The sequence below is a fragment of the Dasypus novemcinctus genome, chromosome 22 (assembly GCF_030445035.2).
Source record: "Dasypus novemcinctus isolate mDasNov1 chromosome 22, mDasNov1.1.hap2, whole genome shotgun sequence".
Lineage (NCBI taxonomy): Eukaryota > Metazoa > Chordata > Mammalia > Cingulata > Dasypodidae > Dasypus > Dasypus novemcinctus.
Window position 1 is genome coordinate 66,925,348 of NC_080694.1, and position 20,778 is coordinate 66,946,125.

Sequence of the window (20,778 nt, forward strand, 5' to 3'; positions counted from 1 at the left end):
TTCCTTTTAATTACATTTTAAAATTATGGAATTAGTTACCAACGTGTAATGAGTTTGGGTATAAGCACTCATCTATAGAAATTAGTATTTAAATTCCATTTTGATTTCTAGTATGATCAGTACCAGTAGAGGTCACCCAATTCGCCTTGGAGTCCTCACTAATCCATAAGCTGTGAAGTCAGGACCAGGCCTCGCTGACAGGGGGTGACAGAGTGCTCGCTGCAGGGGAGGGGTCGGGCCCAACCAGGACCCGTCTTGGCTCTCAGCCCGAGCCTGGCGTGTGGGGCGGGGAGGCCGACGGGGGCGTCCCCGGTCCGCGCAGTTTCACCACTCCCAGCCCGAGTCAGGTCTACTGCCCCACCCTCGTGACGCGGGCCCAGGCTGCCTCCCACTGCGAGCCGATTTCTGGAGAAGCCAATTGCCGGCCCCGCGGCTCAGATATAAAGTCTGCCCCGCCCCGCCCGGACTCAGGTTCCTCCAGACCCGGGGGACCGGCCATGGCGCCGGGGACCCTCCTCCTGCTGCTCTCGGGGGCCCTGGCCTCGTCCCAGACCCGGGAGGGTGAGTGCGGGGTCGGGGGGCTGCCCCCGGAGGGGGTGGTTAAGGAGACCCGGAAGCCGCGTCCTCCCACGCTGACCTCGTCCCCTCGCTGACCCCCACGCTGACCCCCGCCCCTTTTCTGTCCCCCCTTCCCCCCCCCCAGGCTCCCACTCCCTCAGGTATTTCAAAACCGCCGTGTCCCGGCCGCAGCTCAAGGATTCCCGCTTCATCGCCGTGGGCTACGTGGACGACACGCAGATCGTGCGGTTCGACAGCGACGTGGACAGTCGGCGGCTGGAACCGCTGGAGCGGTGGATGGAGCAGGAGGGGCTCGAGTACTGGGAGTGGGAGACGAGAGAATGCAATGCCTACGCGCGGCTGTTACGGGAGGAACTGAGCAACCTGCGCGGCGCCTACAACCAGAGCGCGGCCGGTGAGCCACGGGGCCCGGGGTCCGCGCACGACCGGGACCCCCAGGACGGGCCGGGGTGGCCCCGAGTCTCGGGTCCCCACTGCACCCCGAGGCCGCGGGACCCGGGACCCCCCACCCGGGAGCGGGAGGGGCCCAGACCAGTCAACGCTGTCGGGGGCGGGACAAACAGGTGTGCGGGGAGGTGGGTAGAGCAAAACGCGGGGCGGAGCCAACGGTGGCGCCTGTCGTGGGCGGGGCCTGGAAGGCTGGGCTGATCGTGGGGCAGGGACCAGGGTCTCACACCTACCAGATTTTATCGGGATGCGACGTGGGCCCCGACGGGCGCCTCCTCCGCGGGTATGAACTACACGCCTACGACGGCGCCGACTACCTCGCCCTCACCGAGGACCTGCGCTCCTGGACGGCGGCGGACACCGCGGCTCAGATCACACGGCAGAAGTGGGAGGAGCAGGGTGTTGCAGAGCCGCGCAGAGCCTACCTGGAGGGCAGGTGCGTGAAGGACCTAAAGAGACACCTGGAGAGCGGGAAGGAGACGCTGCTGCGCGCAGGTACAGGGGAGTGGGGCTCCCCAACCCCAAACGTCCTGTCCATTCCTGGTGGTCACATGAGCGCTGCTAGAATGGCCAGGAGAGAAATGGAAAGTTCCTGAAGTTTCTGACCTTCCCGCAGACCCCCCAAGGACACACGTGACCCGCCACCCCCTCTCTGACCATCTCGTCACCCTGAGGTGCTGGGCCCTGGGCTTCTACCCCGCGGAGATCACGCTGACCTGGCAGCGGGACAGGGAGGACCAGACCCAGGACATGGAGTTTGTGGAGACCAGGCCTGCGGGGGACGGAACCTTCCAGAAGTGGGCGGCTATGGAGGTGCCTTCTGGGCAGGAAGAGAGATACACGTGCCACGTGCAGCACAAGGGGCTGCCCGAGCCCCTCACCCTGAGATGGGGTAAGTGGGAGGAGGTGGGGGCCTCTTCTAGGGAAGCAGGAGCCCTTCTGAGCTCCTCCAGAGGGTCAGGGCTGAGCCTGGGGTCAGGACCCCTGATCTTCCCCCCTTCTCAGAGCCGCCTTCCCAGCCCCCCATCCTCACCGTGGGAATTGTGACTGCCCTGGTCATCCTTGGAGTGTCCGTGGTGGCTGGAGTTCTGATCTGGAGGAGGAAGAGCTCAGGTAGGGAGGGGCGGGGCTGAGGATTCTTGTCCAGGGGGGTTTCCAGCCCAGGTAGCCGTGTGCCCTGCCCCTTCCTGGTACCGTGAAGCCTCTCCTCACACACCTGCCCATCCAGTCTGGGCCTGTTACTACACTTACTTTATAAACCTGTGAGAGAAGTAGAACAATGCCCCCCCATGATGATGTGGAGGCCCCTGTTCCCAGCAGTCAGAGGGAAGGGGCTGCTGAGGACAGACCCCCAGGAGGGCAGAAGGTCCAGTCCCAGACATCTCCTACCTCCTATTTCTTGATCCTGCCTTGGGTCTGCAGTCATGGTTCTGGAAACTTCCCTGGATCCAGGACTAGTTCTCAGGACCTCATGTCTGGACTCATTGGTTGTTTTCCCACAGGTGGAAAATGAGGGAGCTACGCTCAGGCTGCTTGTAAGTGGGGGACAGAGGGGGAGGTAGTGTGGAGGGTCAAGGCTGACCTGAGGCTTTGGGGAGTGTAGGCAGAGCCCATGGGGCAACTCACCCCATCACTCCTTGACTCACATCTCCCTGTGGCTCTGACCAGACCCTGTGTTTGTTCCTCTCCAGCCGGCAACAGTGCCCAGGGCTCTGATGAGTCTCTCGAGGCTTCTAGAGGTGAGACCCTGGGGCCTAAAAGAGAAGAGAGGTTGGGCCGAGAGGACACGCCTGGGTCCTGGGGATTCCTTGGACGTGGACATGAGGACTGTGGTGGGCTGGTCATGACGTCAGCATTGACAGAGACGACCTGAACATGCTCTTGATTATTTTCTTCTGTAGAGTGACAAGGCTGCCTCGTGGGCGACGGAGAGATTCCAGAGCTGTTCACGCCCCTCGTGTGACTTTAAGACCCCCGTCCTTTGGATTTGAAGACTTTCCTTCCTGCAGGAATGTGTGTCTGCATTCCTGTTGTATACTGGAGGATGGGGAGGTAGCTCGCCCCTGCCCCCCACCTACCCCACACTGACCTGTGTTCCCTGCCCCGACTGACCATCCTGCTCAGGAGAGCTGGGTGTGGAGTGTCCACAGTCCTGTGTTACTTCATGTTGCTCTGAGCTGCCCCTTCCTGTTTCCCTTGAGAATGAGAACCTGCATGATTTGGCTTTTACAAATTGTTACTCTTGGATGGGATTGAGGAATCATTTCTTTTTTTTTTAAAGATTTATTTATTGATTTCTCTCCCCTTCCCCCCCACCCCAATTGGATGTTCTCTATGTCCATTTGCTGCGTCTTCTTTGTCCACTTCTGTTGTTGTCAGCCGCACGGAAATCTTTGTCTCCTTTTGTTGCGTCATCTTGTTGTGTCAGCCGTGTGTGCGGCACCATTCCCGGGCAGGCTGCACTTTCTTTGGCACTGGGTGACTCTCCTTACGGGGCACACTCCTTGCACGTGGGCCTCCCCTACGCAGGGGGCACCCCTGCGTAGCAGGGCACTCCTTGCGCACATCAGCACTGCGCATGGGCCAGCTCCACACGGGTCAAGGAGGCCCGGGGTTTGAACCGTGGACCTCCCATGTGGTAGACGGACGCCTTAACCACTGGGCCAAGTCCGCTCTTCTGAGGAATCATTTGAAAGAGAGGAAGATTCTTTAAAAAAAGAGGAAATAAAATGATCTGAGAACCTTCCAGAACCCATGATTCTGCTGTGCTGAGTGTTGCTGTGAGGAGCCAAGGGTGAACAGGCCTGTGTCCAGTCAGAGCTCCATCCATATGGGCTTCACACTGAGGAGGATCGACAGTTTAGACTTTGTTTAACTCCGGGTGGTTTGGTCCTTCTCTGCCGCCTGCCCTCCCTCTCTGCCCTTACCCAGCTCCACTGACCCCAGTGCTGGCTGCAGCCCAAGCCCATGGATTTGTAGAGCAGAGCCTAGTGTAGACCCACAGGTGGGCAGTGGGGTCTTAGCCTGGATTGCTCTTGTCTTGGAGGGAGTTGAAATTGCACTGTAGTCACAGCGGGTGGAGGGGAAGGGAGGGGGAGCAGCACTTCTGAGGACAGTCCTGGTGGCCCCAGTGTCAAGTGAGTGGAGGTTGTGCCATCCCTGCCAGGAGACCACAGCTGTGTTAGGAAAGGCACTGGGCAGGGGGGTCCTCACTGACGATTCCTGCACCTCGTGCTGGTAGAGGACTGTGTAGGATGCACCTTTTTAGCTTCTGGGAAATGTTTGTGAACTGAAAACAGCTAAAATCTCTGGCATCGGAGCAGGGAATGTGCTGTGTGGACTCAGGTGGTCAGTGTGGGCCTTGTTGATGCCATGACCTTTCAGGACAACTTGAAGTTCATGAAGGGCTTGTCCATGAGGACGTCCTGGAAGGTCTTCCGAGGCAGGGAACCAGGCAGTGCATCGCAGTGGCCAGTGGTGGGCTGTGGTTCTGGGAAGGACAGGAGGCCAGGGGGGAGCTCAGTGATCCATGGACCATACTTGAGTTACCGCACAGCTCTGACACCACATCTGGAAGTCATGTAGACCAGGGAGCCCCAAACTTCTCTGTGCACAGGAACTTCGTCGACATCCCTCAAGGGTCCAGAAGGTCTGGGTGCAGCACGAGGTTCTGTGTTCATAGCAAGCGGGTGCTGAGCTGCTGGATTTCAGGTCCATCTTTAGAGCAAGAACTCAGACCGGGGAGGCCATGTGTCTGTGCTCCAGCTCCCAAGGGTGGTGGAATGTGCCTTCTGGGCTCTCTCCCCTTGTCTGGAGAAGGGTGTGCGGAGAAACCAGAGTGCCTCATCACAAGCCCATCAGGCCATCCAGGCTCAGCTGGATGGTGAAGCTTGTTCTCCAGTGATGAGCATAGCACCCCACGTGGTACTTAAATCATATTAAAAAAGAATAGGAGGACATTTATCCTCAGTTATGAGAGTGATGTTGGGAAATGCATGCACTTTCTCTACAATAGGGTGTAGCCAGGTGAGGATTTATAAAGTGGTTCAAGGTTCTCCATAAATTAGACTGCTGAATTTTTGCTGTTTGTTTTCTCTTTCTTAACAGATTTCACACTCACTTCTTGGTGCATACAATGGATTTTAGATTTTTCTAATTTTAACATAAGAAATTCACAAATATGATCCTGGGGCTCATTTTATTTGGGGAAAGCCACAGAACCAGGAACTTGAGGTCACACATCCAAGAACAGAATCCACAACCCACCCTACGTCAGTTCCTCTATGGGAACCAAGGCCACTGTTGCTGGGCAAGGGTCTTGGCCATCCACTGGCCTAACATTGGAAAAGGGGTCTCAGGTAAGACCTGCTGCTCCTTCCTGGGTGACCCCCTGCCAGTCACGCACTCCTGCCCACTGGACTCTGCACAGTCCAGCATCGCTGGGTCAGCCTGTCCTGAGCCAGAGTCTGCTGTGGTCTGATAGGGAGGCCAAGGCTCCTCCGTGTCCAGCTCAAGCATGTTGGGAAAGTGAGCTTCCTTCTTCATGGTGGGTGGTGGCTCTGCCTCTCCCAAGGATCCTAAGTGTAGAATTCCCTGATGTGGGAAGAGGTCCAGGTGCTGTGGGATGGGCATGGAGGATGGAAAGTGAGGACAGAGGTCGATTCCTGGAGCCAGGGTCAGCCTGGAACTTTACCTAGTATACTGATGGTGCTCGGGTTTGTCTGGAAAAGTGGGTGACCAATAAATGACATTTTTCAACTCATTCCCTTTTAGTCTGTTATGGTTACACTTTTTGTCTCTGTCAGTTTATCTTCACAAATAATAAGAGAGGCATTGCTGGACGGATAAGTGATTTCTGAAAACATCTCTCCCTGTATTTTACTCTTAGTAGGATTAAAAAAACTCATTTCTATAAGATTTCGGAGGCTCACGTGTGCACTGGCATTTCATAGAACTTTTATAGTTCCTTGTCCATGCACATATTTCTGTGGAGATACCTTAATAGTTTTATGCGACCCCCATAAGAGTCTAACACTCCCCATGTTTAGACACTTTGCTACTGCAAGTCTGGTCATGAGCAGTTGCTCAAATAAATTTTTAGCAGACCCAAGGACACAATGTAAACATTCCTCCATTGCTTACATGTCTCCAGTCTGGGACATGATAAGGTAGAGGCTTCCTTGTTGCTCTAGGTCTCCATATCCTTCTGGATCTCACTGTAGCTGGTAAATGGTCCACAGAGCAATGCTAGCCCCTGACCACAATGAAGAGCGTTGGTGGAGATGGACCGTGTTCCAGCACCTACCCTGGTGTCCAGTGCCAGGAAGGAAGTAATGGGTAGTTAAGGGAATTCCATTTTCAGTTATATGACAGGGGTGCTTTTAAGACTTTCTCTTCTACTGAAGAGAGCTAAAAATAATAGGTAAAATATAGGAGCATCAAATTGGCATTAAAGAAAAAGAATAGTCATTCAGTCCAAACTATCCACATGGAAAGGCATCTAGAAAGAAATTGCATTCATCCCGTGGTAATGTGTCAAATCTAAAAATTGTATGTTTAATTTCCTGGGCTCACATGCTGAAGTAGACGGGAGCTGATACCAAACCTTGTACTTGTGGGAAGTGAAGTAGGAGTCGGTCCACCACCCTGAAATCTAGGAAGCAAAAGGTTCACAGACTCAGAGTAAGGGAGGAACAAAAACATCTGTCTCATCCCCCAAAATACAGTGTTCTGAGGAAACCTGCCTTTTAGCCAAAGGTCGGGCTGAGTGGTGAGAAGGAGAAAGAACTGTTTCTGAGGAATTGTGACCACCAGCCAGCCCTCCTGTGGTTTGTTGTCCAAATGTGCCTCACCTGTGGAACAAATAACTTCAAGCTGTGGATTTAGTGTATAACATCCTGGATTTGTGGTGATCTGAAAACTGGGAGAAGGAAACAAGAGTCTCTAGAGAATTCCATGTTTAACCTATGTGTCAAAGATTTTACATGATTTCACAAGGAAGAAGTATAGCTCATAGCAAGAAATACATAAATGCTAATAGAAAAAATCAACACTCAAGAATCAGAAAGGATTAAAAAAATAAAGGCTCAGAAAACTTCGATATTGGAATTATGAGTTGTAGAGTATAACATAACTCATTATTTTGTGCAAAGAAGAAAATGCTTAGCTTGAAAATTCCTGCAGAAATTGGGAAACTAAAAATGACCTAGCTGTTTTGTGAAAGAACCAAATATGCTCCTCAAAATTTAAAAATATAACAAATTGAATTAGAAACTCATTTTGGAATTGTGCTCTGGATCATGAAGTAGAAACAGCAACCTGCCCTAAATAACTTCAAATTCAGATAAATGTAAGAATCAACATTTTTCAGCCACTGGAGAACAGATACAACAAGGATTTATGGTGACTGAGATGAGGATCACAAAATAGGTGAGTTCTACAGTTGTCCAAAGCAAACAGCAAGAGGGACATAATAAAGATAAGACCAAAAATGAATAAGATAGAACATAGAGAAAAAGAATGAAACACAAGGCTTGTTTGACGGGGAAATATTAATAACTTTTATACACCTGTGGCTAGACTGATCAAGATAAAAAAGACACAAATTACCAATACCAGGAATGAAAGAAAGGCTATCGACACAGACTCCTTAGAAAGTAAAAGGAGAAGGGAACATGCCAAAAGATTTCTCAACCTAGATGAAATGAACAGTTTCTTTGAAAAATTCAAATTACAAAAGAAGAAACAGAGACTTCGGTTAACACTCTTATCAATTGTAGAAATTAAATTAGTAATTGAAAACCTTCCAATAGAAAAAACTCCAGGCCCAGAAGTTCTCATTGTTGAATTGCTTCAAAGACATAATGAAGAGATAGTATCATTTCTACCTAAACCCTCTTACATAGTAAATGAGGAACAATTCCCAATTAGTGTCTGGGTCCAGCGTTACCCTCATTCAAAACCAGGCAAAGATGTCACAGGGAAAGAGAAATACAGAACACGGTCCCTCAAGATCTTTGGCTTAAAAATCCAAACAAAATGTGAGGGAGCAAACTAAGTGCAAAAATACATAAAGAAAAAAAAAAATACATAAAGGGTATTGTAGATCATGCCAAACTGAACTAGCTGGGAATGCAAAGGTGGGTGAATATCTGCAGCTCATCTCTGTTCTCCAAATTACATAGAATAAAGCACAAACACCATGTCACCATTACTGCAGACCCAGAAAAGCACTTGCCAAAATGCAACTCCTTTTCAAGACAAAATCTCTCAGCAAACTAGGAATAGAAAGCAGTTTCCTCTATGTGGATCCAGGCATCAACGAAAGTCTATACTAGCATCACACTCAATGATGAAAGGTTGACTGCTTTCTTACTAAGATCAACTCGTTAGCAAGGTCCACTCACACCATTTTTATTTAACCTCATTCTGGACATCCTGAGCAGTACAAGAAGGCAAGAAATAAAATGCAAGACCTATAGATAGCAAAGGAAACAGTAAAACTGCCATTATTTGCAATCAGGATGATTGTATGTGTTAGAAAACCATTAAAAAATCTCCACAAAGTTATCAGAATAAAGAAATGAATTTAGCAAGGTCACAGGATGCAAAGTTAGTACATAAACATTAATTCTATTGCTATATACTAGTGATGACAACCAAAAAACAAAACTTAAAAAATCTTCCATATATATTTATCAGTAGTTATAAAATTGTCAAATCCTTATCTAACACCATGTGGTATCTTGGGGTAGATACTGGAACAGAGAAAGAAAAGGACATTTGTGGAAAAATGGTTGAAATACAAGTAAAGGCTACAGCTTGAGCAATTATAATAAACTAATTATTTCTTAATTTTAACAAATTACAATGGTTGTTTAAGTTCTAACTACAGGGGAAACTGCATGAAGGAAAACTGCAACTGCCTGTACTATCTCGTTAACTTTTTTGTGATTTAAAAATCATTCTAATAATTTAAAAAGCTTCTTTAAAATTGGAAAAGAATACTTGGAAATAAATTTAATGGAAAGCATGAAAATCCTTTACCCTGACAACTACAACACATAGCAAAGGGAAATAAAAGCAGACCTAAAGATATGAGGGATAGACCTTGCTTATGGATTGGAAAATCAGTATTGTTAAGATCATACCACAAAGGATCTTGTAGATAGGGGTTCTTAACAAAGGATCCATGAGCTTGAATTATATATATATATCTTGTGGGGATGTGTTGGTCAGGTGTGGTATATTTATTAAATAATACACAGGATAGTGTGGACTTAGCAAGGGGTCCATGGTTTCCCATGACTGGCAAAGGGGTCTGTGGGAAAAAAGGTGTTAAGAACCCCTGTTTTAGATCAACAAAAACTGAGATGAGAGAATTCATTGTTGTCAGTACTGAGTTATAAGTAATTTTCAAGGAAGTCTTAAAGATGGACAGGAAATGTGTTTGTGTGTGTACATCTATCTATCTATCTGTACACAATCTCCATTGTTAATTGTCCTTTCTGGAATTCTGAGTTACCACCTAATGCCACTTACCATGCAAGGGTGGCTTAAAATAAGGATCAATTGATGAAAGAATTTGTTACATTAATAGAACAATAATCATTACAAATAATGCAGAAAGTACAATTGAAAAAAATCCAGCATCCCTTTTTCACCCTTCCCCCGTCTTTCTGCCCTGCTCTTTTATTGTCTATGTCCATTCACTTTGTGATCTTCTATATCCATTTCTCTTTTTGTTTTCCTTTTCCTCTTTCTCCTCAAGGATTCATTGGGGTTCAATCCTGGAACTTCTGATGTGGAGAGAGGTTCCCTGTCCCTTGTGCCACCTCAGTTCCTGATTTCTGCTGCATCTTGCCTTGACTCCCCCCTTCATCTCTTTTATTGCATCATCATCTTACTGTGTGATTCACATGTGTGGGCACTGGCTCACTGCATGGACATTGACTCCCCATGCACGCACTCATGCAGGCACTCGGCTCAGTACACAGACACTTTTGTGTGGGCACACTTGGCTTGCTGCATGGGCTCTGGCTCACTGCTCAGGTACTCATGTGGGCACTTGGCTTGCTGCATGGACACCAGCTCACCATGTAGGCAAGATTTTTTTTCACCAGGAGGCCCCAGGGATCCAACCCCTGGTCCTCCCATATGGTGATCTGGAGGCCTTATCTCTTGAGACACACCCCTTCTTAAAAGGCTCTCAGAAGTAACAATAGATGGAAACTTCCTCACCTTGCCTAAGAGCACAGTATGAAAAATTCACAGCTGGAATGATATTCAATGTCAAGAGATAGAAAATTGTCCCTAAGATTAGGCACAAGACTGGGATGCGCACTGTGGCAGTTTAAAATTATTTTATGAATCCAAAAAATAGAAATATTGTTTTAAACTAGCCATTCCTGTGGAAATTATTTTATGGACCCCAAAAAGAGAAATTTTATGTTTTAACCTTACGCATTCCGTGGGTGTCAGACCCATTCGACTGGATTATGTTAAGGGGCGTGATTTATGCTGTGTCTACTTCCTCTTACTGGGTCTAATGTAAAGGGAGATGTGGAGGATAAAGGGGGCAGGCATTTGATTCTGCACCATGAGAGCGAGGATTCCTTAAGCATGAAGCCCCCAAGAAGCTGCTTGAGGGAGCACCTCAGAAGAGCTGCTGGGTGCCTGAGAGCACAGCTTAACTTGGGAAGAGAGTCAAACAGCAGAGACTGATACAGGAGGCCTGGAAGGAGAAAAGCTCTGTGCCTGTTTGCTCATAACTGACTCTCAGTAGAGGGGAGTTCTGGAGGGGAAGTCAGGGAGCCCTAGATGGGCGCCATCTTGCTTCTCCACCTTGCAAAATGCCAGGACCTACAGCAGCTGACTTTGGTGAGAAAGCACCTTTATGGTGCCTTGGTTTATACTTTTCACAACCTTAGAAATGTGAGCTTTTATCCCAAATAAATACCCTTTATAAAAGTCAACACATTTCTGGTACATTCAATTGGCAGCCCATTGGCAAATTAAAACACCCACAGTCACCACTCTTACTCAATATTGTGCTGGAAGTGCTAGCTGGAGCCATTAGGCAAGAAGAAGCAATAAAAGGCCTCCAATTGGAAAGGAAAATGCAAAATGTTCCCTATTTGCAGATGATATGATGCCACATAGAGAAAATACTGGAAAATCTACAACACAGCCATTAGATCTAATAAATTTTAAAAAGTGGCAGGGTAAATGATCAACACACAAAGTATCTGTAGTCTCTATAAACTAGTACTGAGCAATCTAAAGAGAAAATCAATTAAAAAAATCCATTTACATGGCAAGTAAAAGAATCAAATATATATAAATGAATTTAACCAAATATGTAGTGAAATTGTGCATGCAAAAAAATCTACAAAAAATTACTGGAAGCAACCAGAGAAGACATAAATAAATGGAAGAATATTCCCTGTTAACAGACTGGAAGACCAAATGCTGTTAAGATGACAATTATATCCAAAACAATTGACACTTGCAACACAATCCCAATAAAAATTCTGATGGCCTTCTTTGCAGAAATGGAAAACACAATCATCAAGTTTATATTGAAGGATAAGAGGACCCAAATAGCCAAAACATCTTGAAAAAGAAGAATGAACTTGGAAGATTCATATTTCCTCATTTTAAACTTATTACAAAGCTAAAGTTATCAAATCATTGTGGTTGTGGCACAAGGACAGACATATAGACCACTGGAACAGAATTGAGAGTACAAAAATAAGCCTTCCTATCTATGACCAATTAATTTTTGACAAGGCTGCCAAGTCCACTCAATTGAGAAAAAATAGTTTCTTCATCAAGTTGTTCTGGGAAAACTGGATATTTGTATGTCAAAGAACGAAGGTCAACCCCTACCTCACACTGTATATAAATATTAAATCAAAATCTATTAAAAACCTAAATATAAGAAAAAAATATAAAACTCCTAGAAGAAAACAAGGAAGCATCTTCAGGGCTGTATGTTAGTTACTGGTTTCTCAGATTTCACACTGAAAACTCGAGCAACAACAACAAAAAAATAGATAAATTTAAAGATTTTGTGCACCCAAGGGCTTTAGCATTGGTTAAAAGACAATCTACAGAAGAAAGGAAATATTTGGAAATCACATAGGGCTAAAATCATGAATAAATAAAGAAATACTAAACTCAACCAAAAAAAAGACAAAAGAGCTGCCCCTAGGAGCCTGAGTCCCAGGTTGGGGGCTGCAGTGGGAGGGTCTTTGGAGAGGAGAAGGAGGGAAAGGGTCTGTGGCTGGAGGGCTGCAGCCCAGGAGGAAGATGGTGGTGTAATGCCCACATTCTCTGCTCCCCTGCTTGCCCTTGCCAAGGTTGTGGAGGTGAAGGAAAGACCAAGCCTGGCCAAGACCCCCGACACCACCACTGGCAGGGAAAGTTGAGAAGAGCTACAGTGAGCAGCAGGAAGCAGTATTCCAATTTCCTGATGATTTCTGAATGTGTCCACCTGACCAAAGTGCCAAGCTGGGCAGCAAGGGCTTGGCTAAGCCAGCCCTAGACCTGGGGTGGGTCTGATCTGACCATGCTCATCTCCAGCAGTTCTTCCTGGTGACAGAGCACCTCCTGGAACATGGCTTGAAAGAAAAGAGAAATTTTCTTGGACAAAACAAACCCTCTTGGGGCTCTAAAACTATAGGAAGGCTTGTTCCAGAAACTGCAGGGGAAACAGCAGATGTTAAAGTCTCCCAGGACTGAAGACACCAGGAGTCAGAGGAAGAGCCTGGCTTTGTATGCATCAAAGCAAAAGAAATTCTCAGAGTGTATGTGATGTGGGCTATGGGTGGGAGGCTCTTCATCTCTTTGTAGATAATCTAAGCTCTCTGTGACTTGTAGGTGTGGGATGGTAAGAGGCTGCAGTCTTGCCTATGGTGACCATGGCAATGACTCCAGTCCCAGGAGACAGTTTAGCAATGCAAACTCTATAAACTTTAAATATTCCGGGAAAATGCAAACCAAATGTGCCAACAGCTTATCTAGAATGTATGAAGTCCATGCTAAAAGCTTACCCAGGATATAGAAGATATATGCTAATTCAAACCTATTGAGCACTGAAACAAAGAACTATTTAGCCCTTACTCTGTATAAAAGGAACTCAAAATTGTTGTTCAGGGCTCAGGTTTGAAACAGAAAGTTCCCGAGACTGGCCGGTCATCAATAAATCATTTTTCCTTCTCAAAATCATTCCTGAGTCCTGGCCTTTCTATATGCAAGGAATTGAACCTCTCTCAATTCTACAGCATATGAAAGCTGTGATGAATAAAAAGGAGCTTCTCACAAATCCTATGAACCCCAGGACCTCAGAGTGGAAGAAGGAGCTATAATTGCTGGTCCCTCTTAATGACATTGATGTGGATTTCCAAATGAAAGGAGAAGGTTTGGACTCCCAGATGGGGTTTCAGGTGTTTCAATGTATCTTGAGGATGGGAGCAGCAGTAAAGGCATGAAGGAGATGGTCAGATTCCTACAACTCTGGACCAGAACAAGGTAGAGGAGCTCCACAGACATCTGAATGCTACCTAAACAACCTTCAGGCAAAAGTGGGTGCATTAGAAAAATCTAACACTAAACTGACAGGGGCGTTTGCAGTTGCAAACCAGAGGATTACCTTGCAAGAAGAAATGGAACAAGTTAAAGAGGACTACTACACATCAGAATCCAATCAGAAGGGTCCTAAGCAAGACAGAACTTCAGAAGGGCAAGCACTGGGTGAAGCAAGAATGTATTTGTTAGAGGTTCCCCTCACAAGGTTGGCAAGGATTAACAGTTCATAGACATGACTCAACTCCCCATAAATTGAAGAAGGCAGCCTCCAGCCCTAACTGCTAGAGCTACAGCCTATGGGGTAGGAGTAAACAGAGTGGAGCAGACAAGGGCCTCCACCCCCTCCAGGCACAGGCACCACCCACCCCTTCTACAATGGAAGATCTCCCAGCCCACCCCACCTGGCCATTTGGCCCCTGGCTGTCCTCAAGTTTCCCACCTATGGATGTAAGTCTATTCTTCAGACGCCCTCCTTGGGAGAGCTTCTCAATAAACTTCCTGTCTGCAATCCTCAGCCTCAGTGAGCACCATTTCTCTAACATCTGGTGCCAAAACCTGAGTTGGGTCACATTGAGGCTGATCGATTGGTGAGGAGTTTCCCCCTGCCACTGCCAGGAGAACCCACCCAACAACAGACAGGGAATTACAGTGGGGGGAGTCGAGGGTTTCTCCACTGGAGGGTCCTGTTCTGTCTCTCTCTCTCCTTTTTACATTTCTCTTATCAAATCCTTTTCTTACAACAAAGGCCCTCTCAGAAACTTTCCTCCTCTTCCTCTAAAACCTCCCAACATCTCGACTTCCATCAGCAGACCAAGTCCCTCCCACACCCCCTCCCCATTTACCTGCACCTTGTCTCTGTCATCACCCTCCACCCCCACTTCCACACCCCCATCACCACCGCCTTCCGACCTCCCTTCTACCCCCCTGCACCATCCCCACCCTCTCCCTCCCCTCACTCTAGATCATGAGGACTATGCCCCTCCACTCCCCCACTGCTACCCCCCACTTCTATCTATGCAAAGCCTGCCATTCTCCCCCTCTTAGCTCTACACAGACTCAACCTTCTTACCCTCAAGAGGTAGCAGGAGCTGAAGGAACAGCTAAAGTGCACGTTCCTTTCTCACTCTCAGGTTTGAGTCAAATAGGAAGCAGGCTAGGATCTTTCTGAGAACCTGCCACAGACATTAAGGCATTCTAAAACCTCATTCACTCCTATGACCTCACCTATCAGGACACTTGTGTTATCATTACTTCCTCAACTACACCAGAGGAAAAAACCACGTTTGGGCTAGTTTCTAAACTTTGCACTCAAAGCACAAGAAACAAAAAAATTAGACATATATAAAGTGTATGTGTCTGGTGTAACTGAAGGCCTTACACCCCAGCCTTTAACCCCAAAGTGGACAGCTCCTTTTCTTGTTCTCCTAACCACTGCCACTGCAGCAAAACTTGTACACTTTCCATCCTGGATACACTCTTCCAGATGAAAGCCTGCTCCTCCACCTTCTGTAGACAGCAAATTAGGAGACCCTGAAGCTCAAGATAAGTCCATCTGTGAACACCTCGGAGACCTACACTTGAAGCTCATGAGACACCGAGGAGACAACGTTCCTATTACCACTGACCCTGTTTCCCTTTAACCTCTCTCCTTTTCCTTCCTGCCATTCAGTCTTACCTACACTTAAGTGTGGAGGTACCAATTCATAAGTTGTTGCTCAAGGCCAACACATTTTGTGTCATTCTCTCCTCACACTTGACCAGCTTTGTCACCCCCTCTTCCCTTTCACTCGTGCAATACCTTGACATCGCTCAGGACCTGTGGGCACAAGGAGAGCTTTCTGACTTTTACCCTGAAGAAATCCTCTTCTCCTTTACCACCCTCTTCCTTTTCTTTACTGAATAAAGTCTCTCTATGATGTATGTTCTATATTTTACCTCCTCTCCTCTTGTACTAACCTCTCAAAAGACCCCTTACCACCCCCTTACAGACATCACCCAAAACTTAGCAACCACAATTAACCATTCCAACTGCTGGATATGCTCTACACCTAGCCCTCTCTGACCTCCACTTCCCTCTGTACTCTCCTTCAATACGTTGATAACTCACTCCCCTGCAGTCCCTCCTTACTAACCTCTATAACTCAGACTCTCACTCTGCTTAACCTTCTCAGAGATAAGGGACATCCTGTTTCCCCAAGCAAAGGACAATTTTTCAGAACTGAAATAACATCTCTTGGTCTCCACCTCTCTCCATCATATAAACATCTAACCAGGATTGAATCCAACTCATCGGGGACCATCCCCTCCCACATTCCAAGGTTGATCTTCTTTCTTTCTTAGGGCTAGTTGACTTTTTCTGTCTCTGGATTCCAAACTTTGGGCCTATATTTAAACCTCTACCAAGCTTCTGGCACCTGTGTGAGCCCCTCATTGACCTCTACCACTTAAGTCCACCTTCGATGAACTTAAGGAAACCTCAATGGCTGTGCTGCTCTAGCCTTCCCTAACCCTGCTGAGTCCTTCTCCCTCCATGTTGATACCCAACAGGGACATGCACTAGGAATCCTAACACAACCCTACAGGCCAATAATTGAGCCATTGCTACTTCTCCAGACAGTTAGATCCTGTAACCCTCGGCTGGCCTACTTGCCTCAAAACCTTACTGCTGCTTCCCTTCTGGTGCAAGAAAGTTTACACTATCTGCAATACGTCATCCTGATGCTTTTCCTCATTCCTTACCTCCTCTCTTAACTCACATATCCACTGCATCTGTCTCCTCCATCTGCCTTCAAACCCTCCATGCAACCCTTCTCCAGAGCCCCAGAATCTCCCCACACCTCTGTACTCCTCTCGACCCTGCCACCTCCTTCCCACCAAAAACAACCCAGCCCCAGAAACACCTGATGCTAATTCTGTACATGACTGTGGTGAAGTGCTTGATCTCCTCACCAAACCCCTTCCTGATATTCTAGACTCCCCTCTTCCTAATCCTACTCATACGTGGTTTACTGATGGCAGCTCTATGAACCTTACCACCACCACGCAGGCTGGATATGCTATCTTTACCTTCACTGAACTCATTGAGTCAGATCCCCTTTCCCCTACACAACCTCACAAGAAGCTGAGCCCACAGTCCTCCCCAGGGCACTGGTCAGAGGCAGGGGCATGCCCTAGACATCCACACTGACTCCAAACATGCATGTCACATCCAAGACTTGCATGCCCCTGTCTGGGGGGGGAGGGTTCCTGACTTCTAGTGGATCCTCCATTGTAAACCAAGATCTCATCCCACAGTCACTCAAAGGGGCATCACTTCCAACACAAGCCACTATAATTCACTGTAAGGAAAATAAAAAAATCGCATTCCCCCATATGTGTTGGCAATAACTGAGCCAACGCTGAAAGCAGAGTGCAGGTGACCCAATCCCACCCAGGTTCCCACTCCACCATCACACCCATTCTCTAGCACTTCTATGTCCTTCCTTCTTATACACCTGAGGAAACCTCAATGTTTCCCCTTATTAGAGCAAAGCAAATTGAGGGGTGGTTCACGAAGGATGGAAAGATTCCTTAACCTGAATAAAAACCCATGACATTCTCTCCTCCCTGCACAACCAGTACCATGTAGGATCAAGCTGGTTTCACAACTCTTATCTAACTCTACACTGCCCTAAACTCTCATAAGTTGTTGCTCAAGGCCAAAATATTTTGTATCATTCTCTTCTCACACTTAACCGGCTTTGTCACACCCTCTTCCCTTTCACTCCAGCAATACCTCGACAATACTCAGGACTTGTGGTTACAAGGAGAGCTTTCTGAAGAAATCCTCTTCTCTTTTGCTACCCTCTTCCTTTTCTTTATTGACTAAAGTCTCTCTATAATGGACATCCTATATTTTATCCTTCACTCCTCTTTGTACTAACCTCTCAAAGACCCCTTACCATCCCCTAACAGACACTATCCAAACCTTAACAACCACAATTACCCATTCCAACTGCTTGATATGTCTCAAGCATTCCCACGCCAAAACTACATCCTTACTCACCTTTCCTCTAAGCCCAGGAACTCTCCTGCATGTCCACCCACAGCACACTGGCTTTGGAGGCCAATGGGTTACAGAACACCCTCCCCCCACCCCCGGGTTGACCAGAAGATACACTTATTCTCCATCAGGTCTTGAAAATCTCTCATTCAGGGGAAAACTCTATTGTTGTGTTCACAGTCCTATGTGCAGACCTTTTTCATGCATTAAATACCTGTCCACATGACCTTACATAACTAATTTGGGACATGTACCCACTGCATCTTGTAATCATGCTCCACTCTTTAACACGACCACACTGCACTGGCAGGCAGATTTGAAAGTGCCAAACAAACATCTTAATTCAACCTTATTTTGCAATGATTCAGGCATCAATCAAACACTACCTATATGAGCAAGTAATAAAAATTATAGAGAAAATGTACTGTGCTTCAATAGCTCTTATAGACAAATAGAGTTATTTGGAATAGGAACACAATCAGGACAATTATACAATTTAACCAGGTTAAAACCTAGAAAAAACACAAAGAATTTCTGTACTTCTCTTTTCTGAAATCTCCTCTGGTGAACTAAACTAACACACAATACTTCCAAACCCCACTACTCTTCTTATGTTTTAGGTAGTATATCGGGGGACCCAAATACTCAACATTCCCAACCACCTGCATCTTATTTCACTCCCTCAGGTCCCTCGACAGCACTAACCTTGTGGGCACAGGTTTCTGTTTTCTGGTGGAAATGCTGCACACCTAACACTCCCCACAGTGTGGAGGGGAACGTGAGCTATGGTATCTATTACTTCTAACACCACCATCCTAAAACCCCAAGATAGGGCCTTTTCTGGACAAATACCTAATCTTTGTTCTTTTCTTGAAACCTCACTTCAGCCTCAACAACTGAGGGAATGGAAAAAGAGGCACTTGTTGGGGACCCTGAAATTGGATATCACGTCCATGATAACCCAGTCCTAGAAAGGCCTGGCATCAGCACACCGTCTTCCACAGTCTGTTGTGGTTTGTAGGAATTCCAGTGTTAGAACGAGCAATCCTAATATCTCCCTGACATTACAGCTGTCCTGGAACACAACCATCAGGCCACAATCAACAACTGGAAATTAACAGCCTGGCAACACTTGTCATACAAAATAGAAGAGCATTGGGCATCCTCACCACTGTAGCAGGAGCCACCTGTGCAGTCATAAGTGAAACTTGTTGTTTCTATATTAATCGATTGGGGCAGATAGAAGAAAATCTCAGAATTTTAAATGAAAGCATAGAAATCACTCAGAGCGACCGAGACCACAGCTATGAAATCAGTCATGGTTATCCTCACATCTCTCTTCTCCTCACCCTAAAATCCATCCTTCCACCCATTATTACACCACCACTGACAGCACTGCTGCTGCTGCTTTTTGTTCCTGGTCTCTTACAGAGTCTTGTCTGATTCCTACATCAAACCATATAGTCAACAACTCAGAAACAAGTGAATGGTGACTTTTTGCTTTGAGAACAATACAAACCTCTGTGGGACCAGAAGCCAAATCCACTGGGCAAGACAGAAGGGAACCCCTCTCCATCCCCTAACAGCAGGAAGTAGCCAGACTGAGTCAAGGTCCAGAATCCCTCATTCTCCTGTTCTGCCCAGGGCTCTTCATGATATATAGGTATAATTAAAGAGTTAGGAAGGTTAGAGTTTCCCCTTGCAAGCTTTGCAAGGATTAACAGGTTATAAAACCCTGACTGGACTCCCCCTGACGTAAAGCCAGGAAAGGCAGCCTCCAGCCCTAACCAGTTGAGCCACAGCCTACCTGCTTTGAGGCAGCCAATCCCCTGCCAAGAATAAACAAAGTGGAGCAGATAAGGGACTTTACCCACTCCAGGCCCGGACACCACCCACCCCTTCCCATTCCAAGAATACCCTACCTCCTAGCATACTACCCCTTGGCCATTTGGCCCCAGGCTGTACTTGGTTTCCCGTCCATTGATGTACTGTATAAAATTATACCCCACCCTACAGGGGTGTGCAGAAGTGTCTCTTCAGACCCCCACCATGCCGGGTGGGCAGGCTGACATCTATTCTTCAGATCCCTCCATCGAGGGAGCTTCCTAATGAACTTCCTGCATGTAATTATCAGCCTCTGTGTCCCAATGAGTGTCATTTCTATAACAGCATTGAAAGGAGGAGACACAATTACAACTGGATGTTGAAAAGGAGTTGGAGAGACAGATCCACATGAGACAAGAGACGGACTTGGCTGTGAAGACACTGGAGAAGGACGTCTGAGAAGCAGGTGCCTTGGTGTCTCCACAGCAGCAGCTGAATGTTCTTAGGGCTCTTAAGCATGAACTTGCTTTTAAGCTGCAGAGTTCAGATTTAGGAGTAAAGCAGAAATGTGAATTAAACAGTCGCTTGGTAGAGACAACTAATCAGGTGGCTACTACCATTAAGTGACTTGTAGGAAGAGCCATCAGGCTGGATGAGGCCATGAGTCTGCTGAGCTGGACAACCAGCTCTCTGAAGACGAACTCTGACAAAACACAAGGGAGAAATGGACATCTCTACAATAATAGTTGGAGACTTCAGCACACCATTCACATCATTAGATAGAACAACTAGCCAGGAGATCGACAAGGAAACAGAGAACTTCAACAATATGATAAATGAATTAGACCCAAAACACATATACAGAATGCTGCATCTCAAATCAGTGGGTTATAAATTCTTCTCAAGTTTTCTTGGATCTTTCTCCAGGATAGACCGCATGTTAGGTTACAAGGCAGGTCTCAATAAATATAAAATGATTAAAATCACACAAAGCACCTTTTCAGATCATCATGGAATGAAACTGAAATTAGTAATAGATGGGAAAGGAGAAAATTTATAAATGTGGAGGCTAAACAATATACTACTAAAAAATTAGAGGAACATAGAAGAAATTGTAAGTGAAATCAGTAAATATATTGAGACAAATGAAAAGGAGAACATAACTTCCCAAAACTTATGGGATACAGTGAAGACAGAGTAGAGAGAAAAATTTATAACCCTAAATGCCTACAGTAAAAAAGAAAGGCTGAAATCAAAGATCTAGCTAAATTAATGGAGAAACTTGAAAAAGAACA

General features: G+C 46.6%; 1 protein-coding gene and 1 pseudogene across 1 annotated transcript; both read left to right on the top strand.

Annotated features, from left to right (window-relative positions):
• The first annotated feature begins 406 nt into the window (after window positions 1–406).
• Window positions 407–3,784, top strand: LOC101411165 (popy Class I histocompatibility antigen, A-1 alpha chain-like). The gene is made up of 8 exons (XM_058285441.2): window positions 407–561; window positions 704–973; window positions 1,246–1,521; window positions 1,643–1,918; window positions 2,032–2,139; window positions 2,529–2,561; window positions 2,718–2,765; window positions 2,928–3,784. Exons 1-6 carry the CDS (start codon window positions 498–500, stop codon window positions 2,537–2,539), a joined length of 1,005 nt encoding a protein of 334 aa, XP_058141424.1. The 5' UTR covers window positions 407–497; the 3' UTR covers window positions 2,540–2,561; window positions 2,718–2,765; window positions 2,928–3,784.
• A 7,093-nt stretch (window positions 3,785–10,877) lies between these two features.
• Window positions 10,878–20,110, top strand: LOC101442085 (protein RUFY3-like; annotated as a pseudogene).
• Window positions 20,111–20,778: the final 668 nt, after the last annotated feature.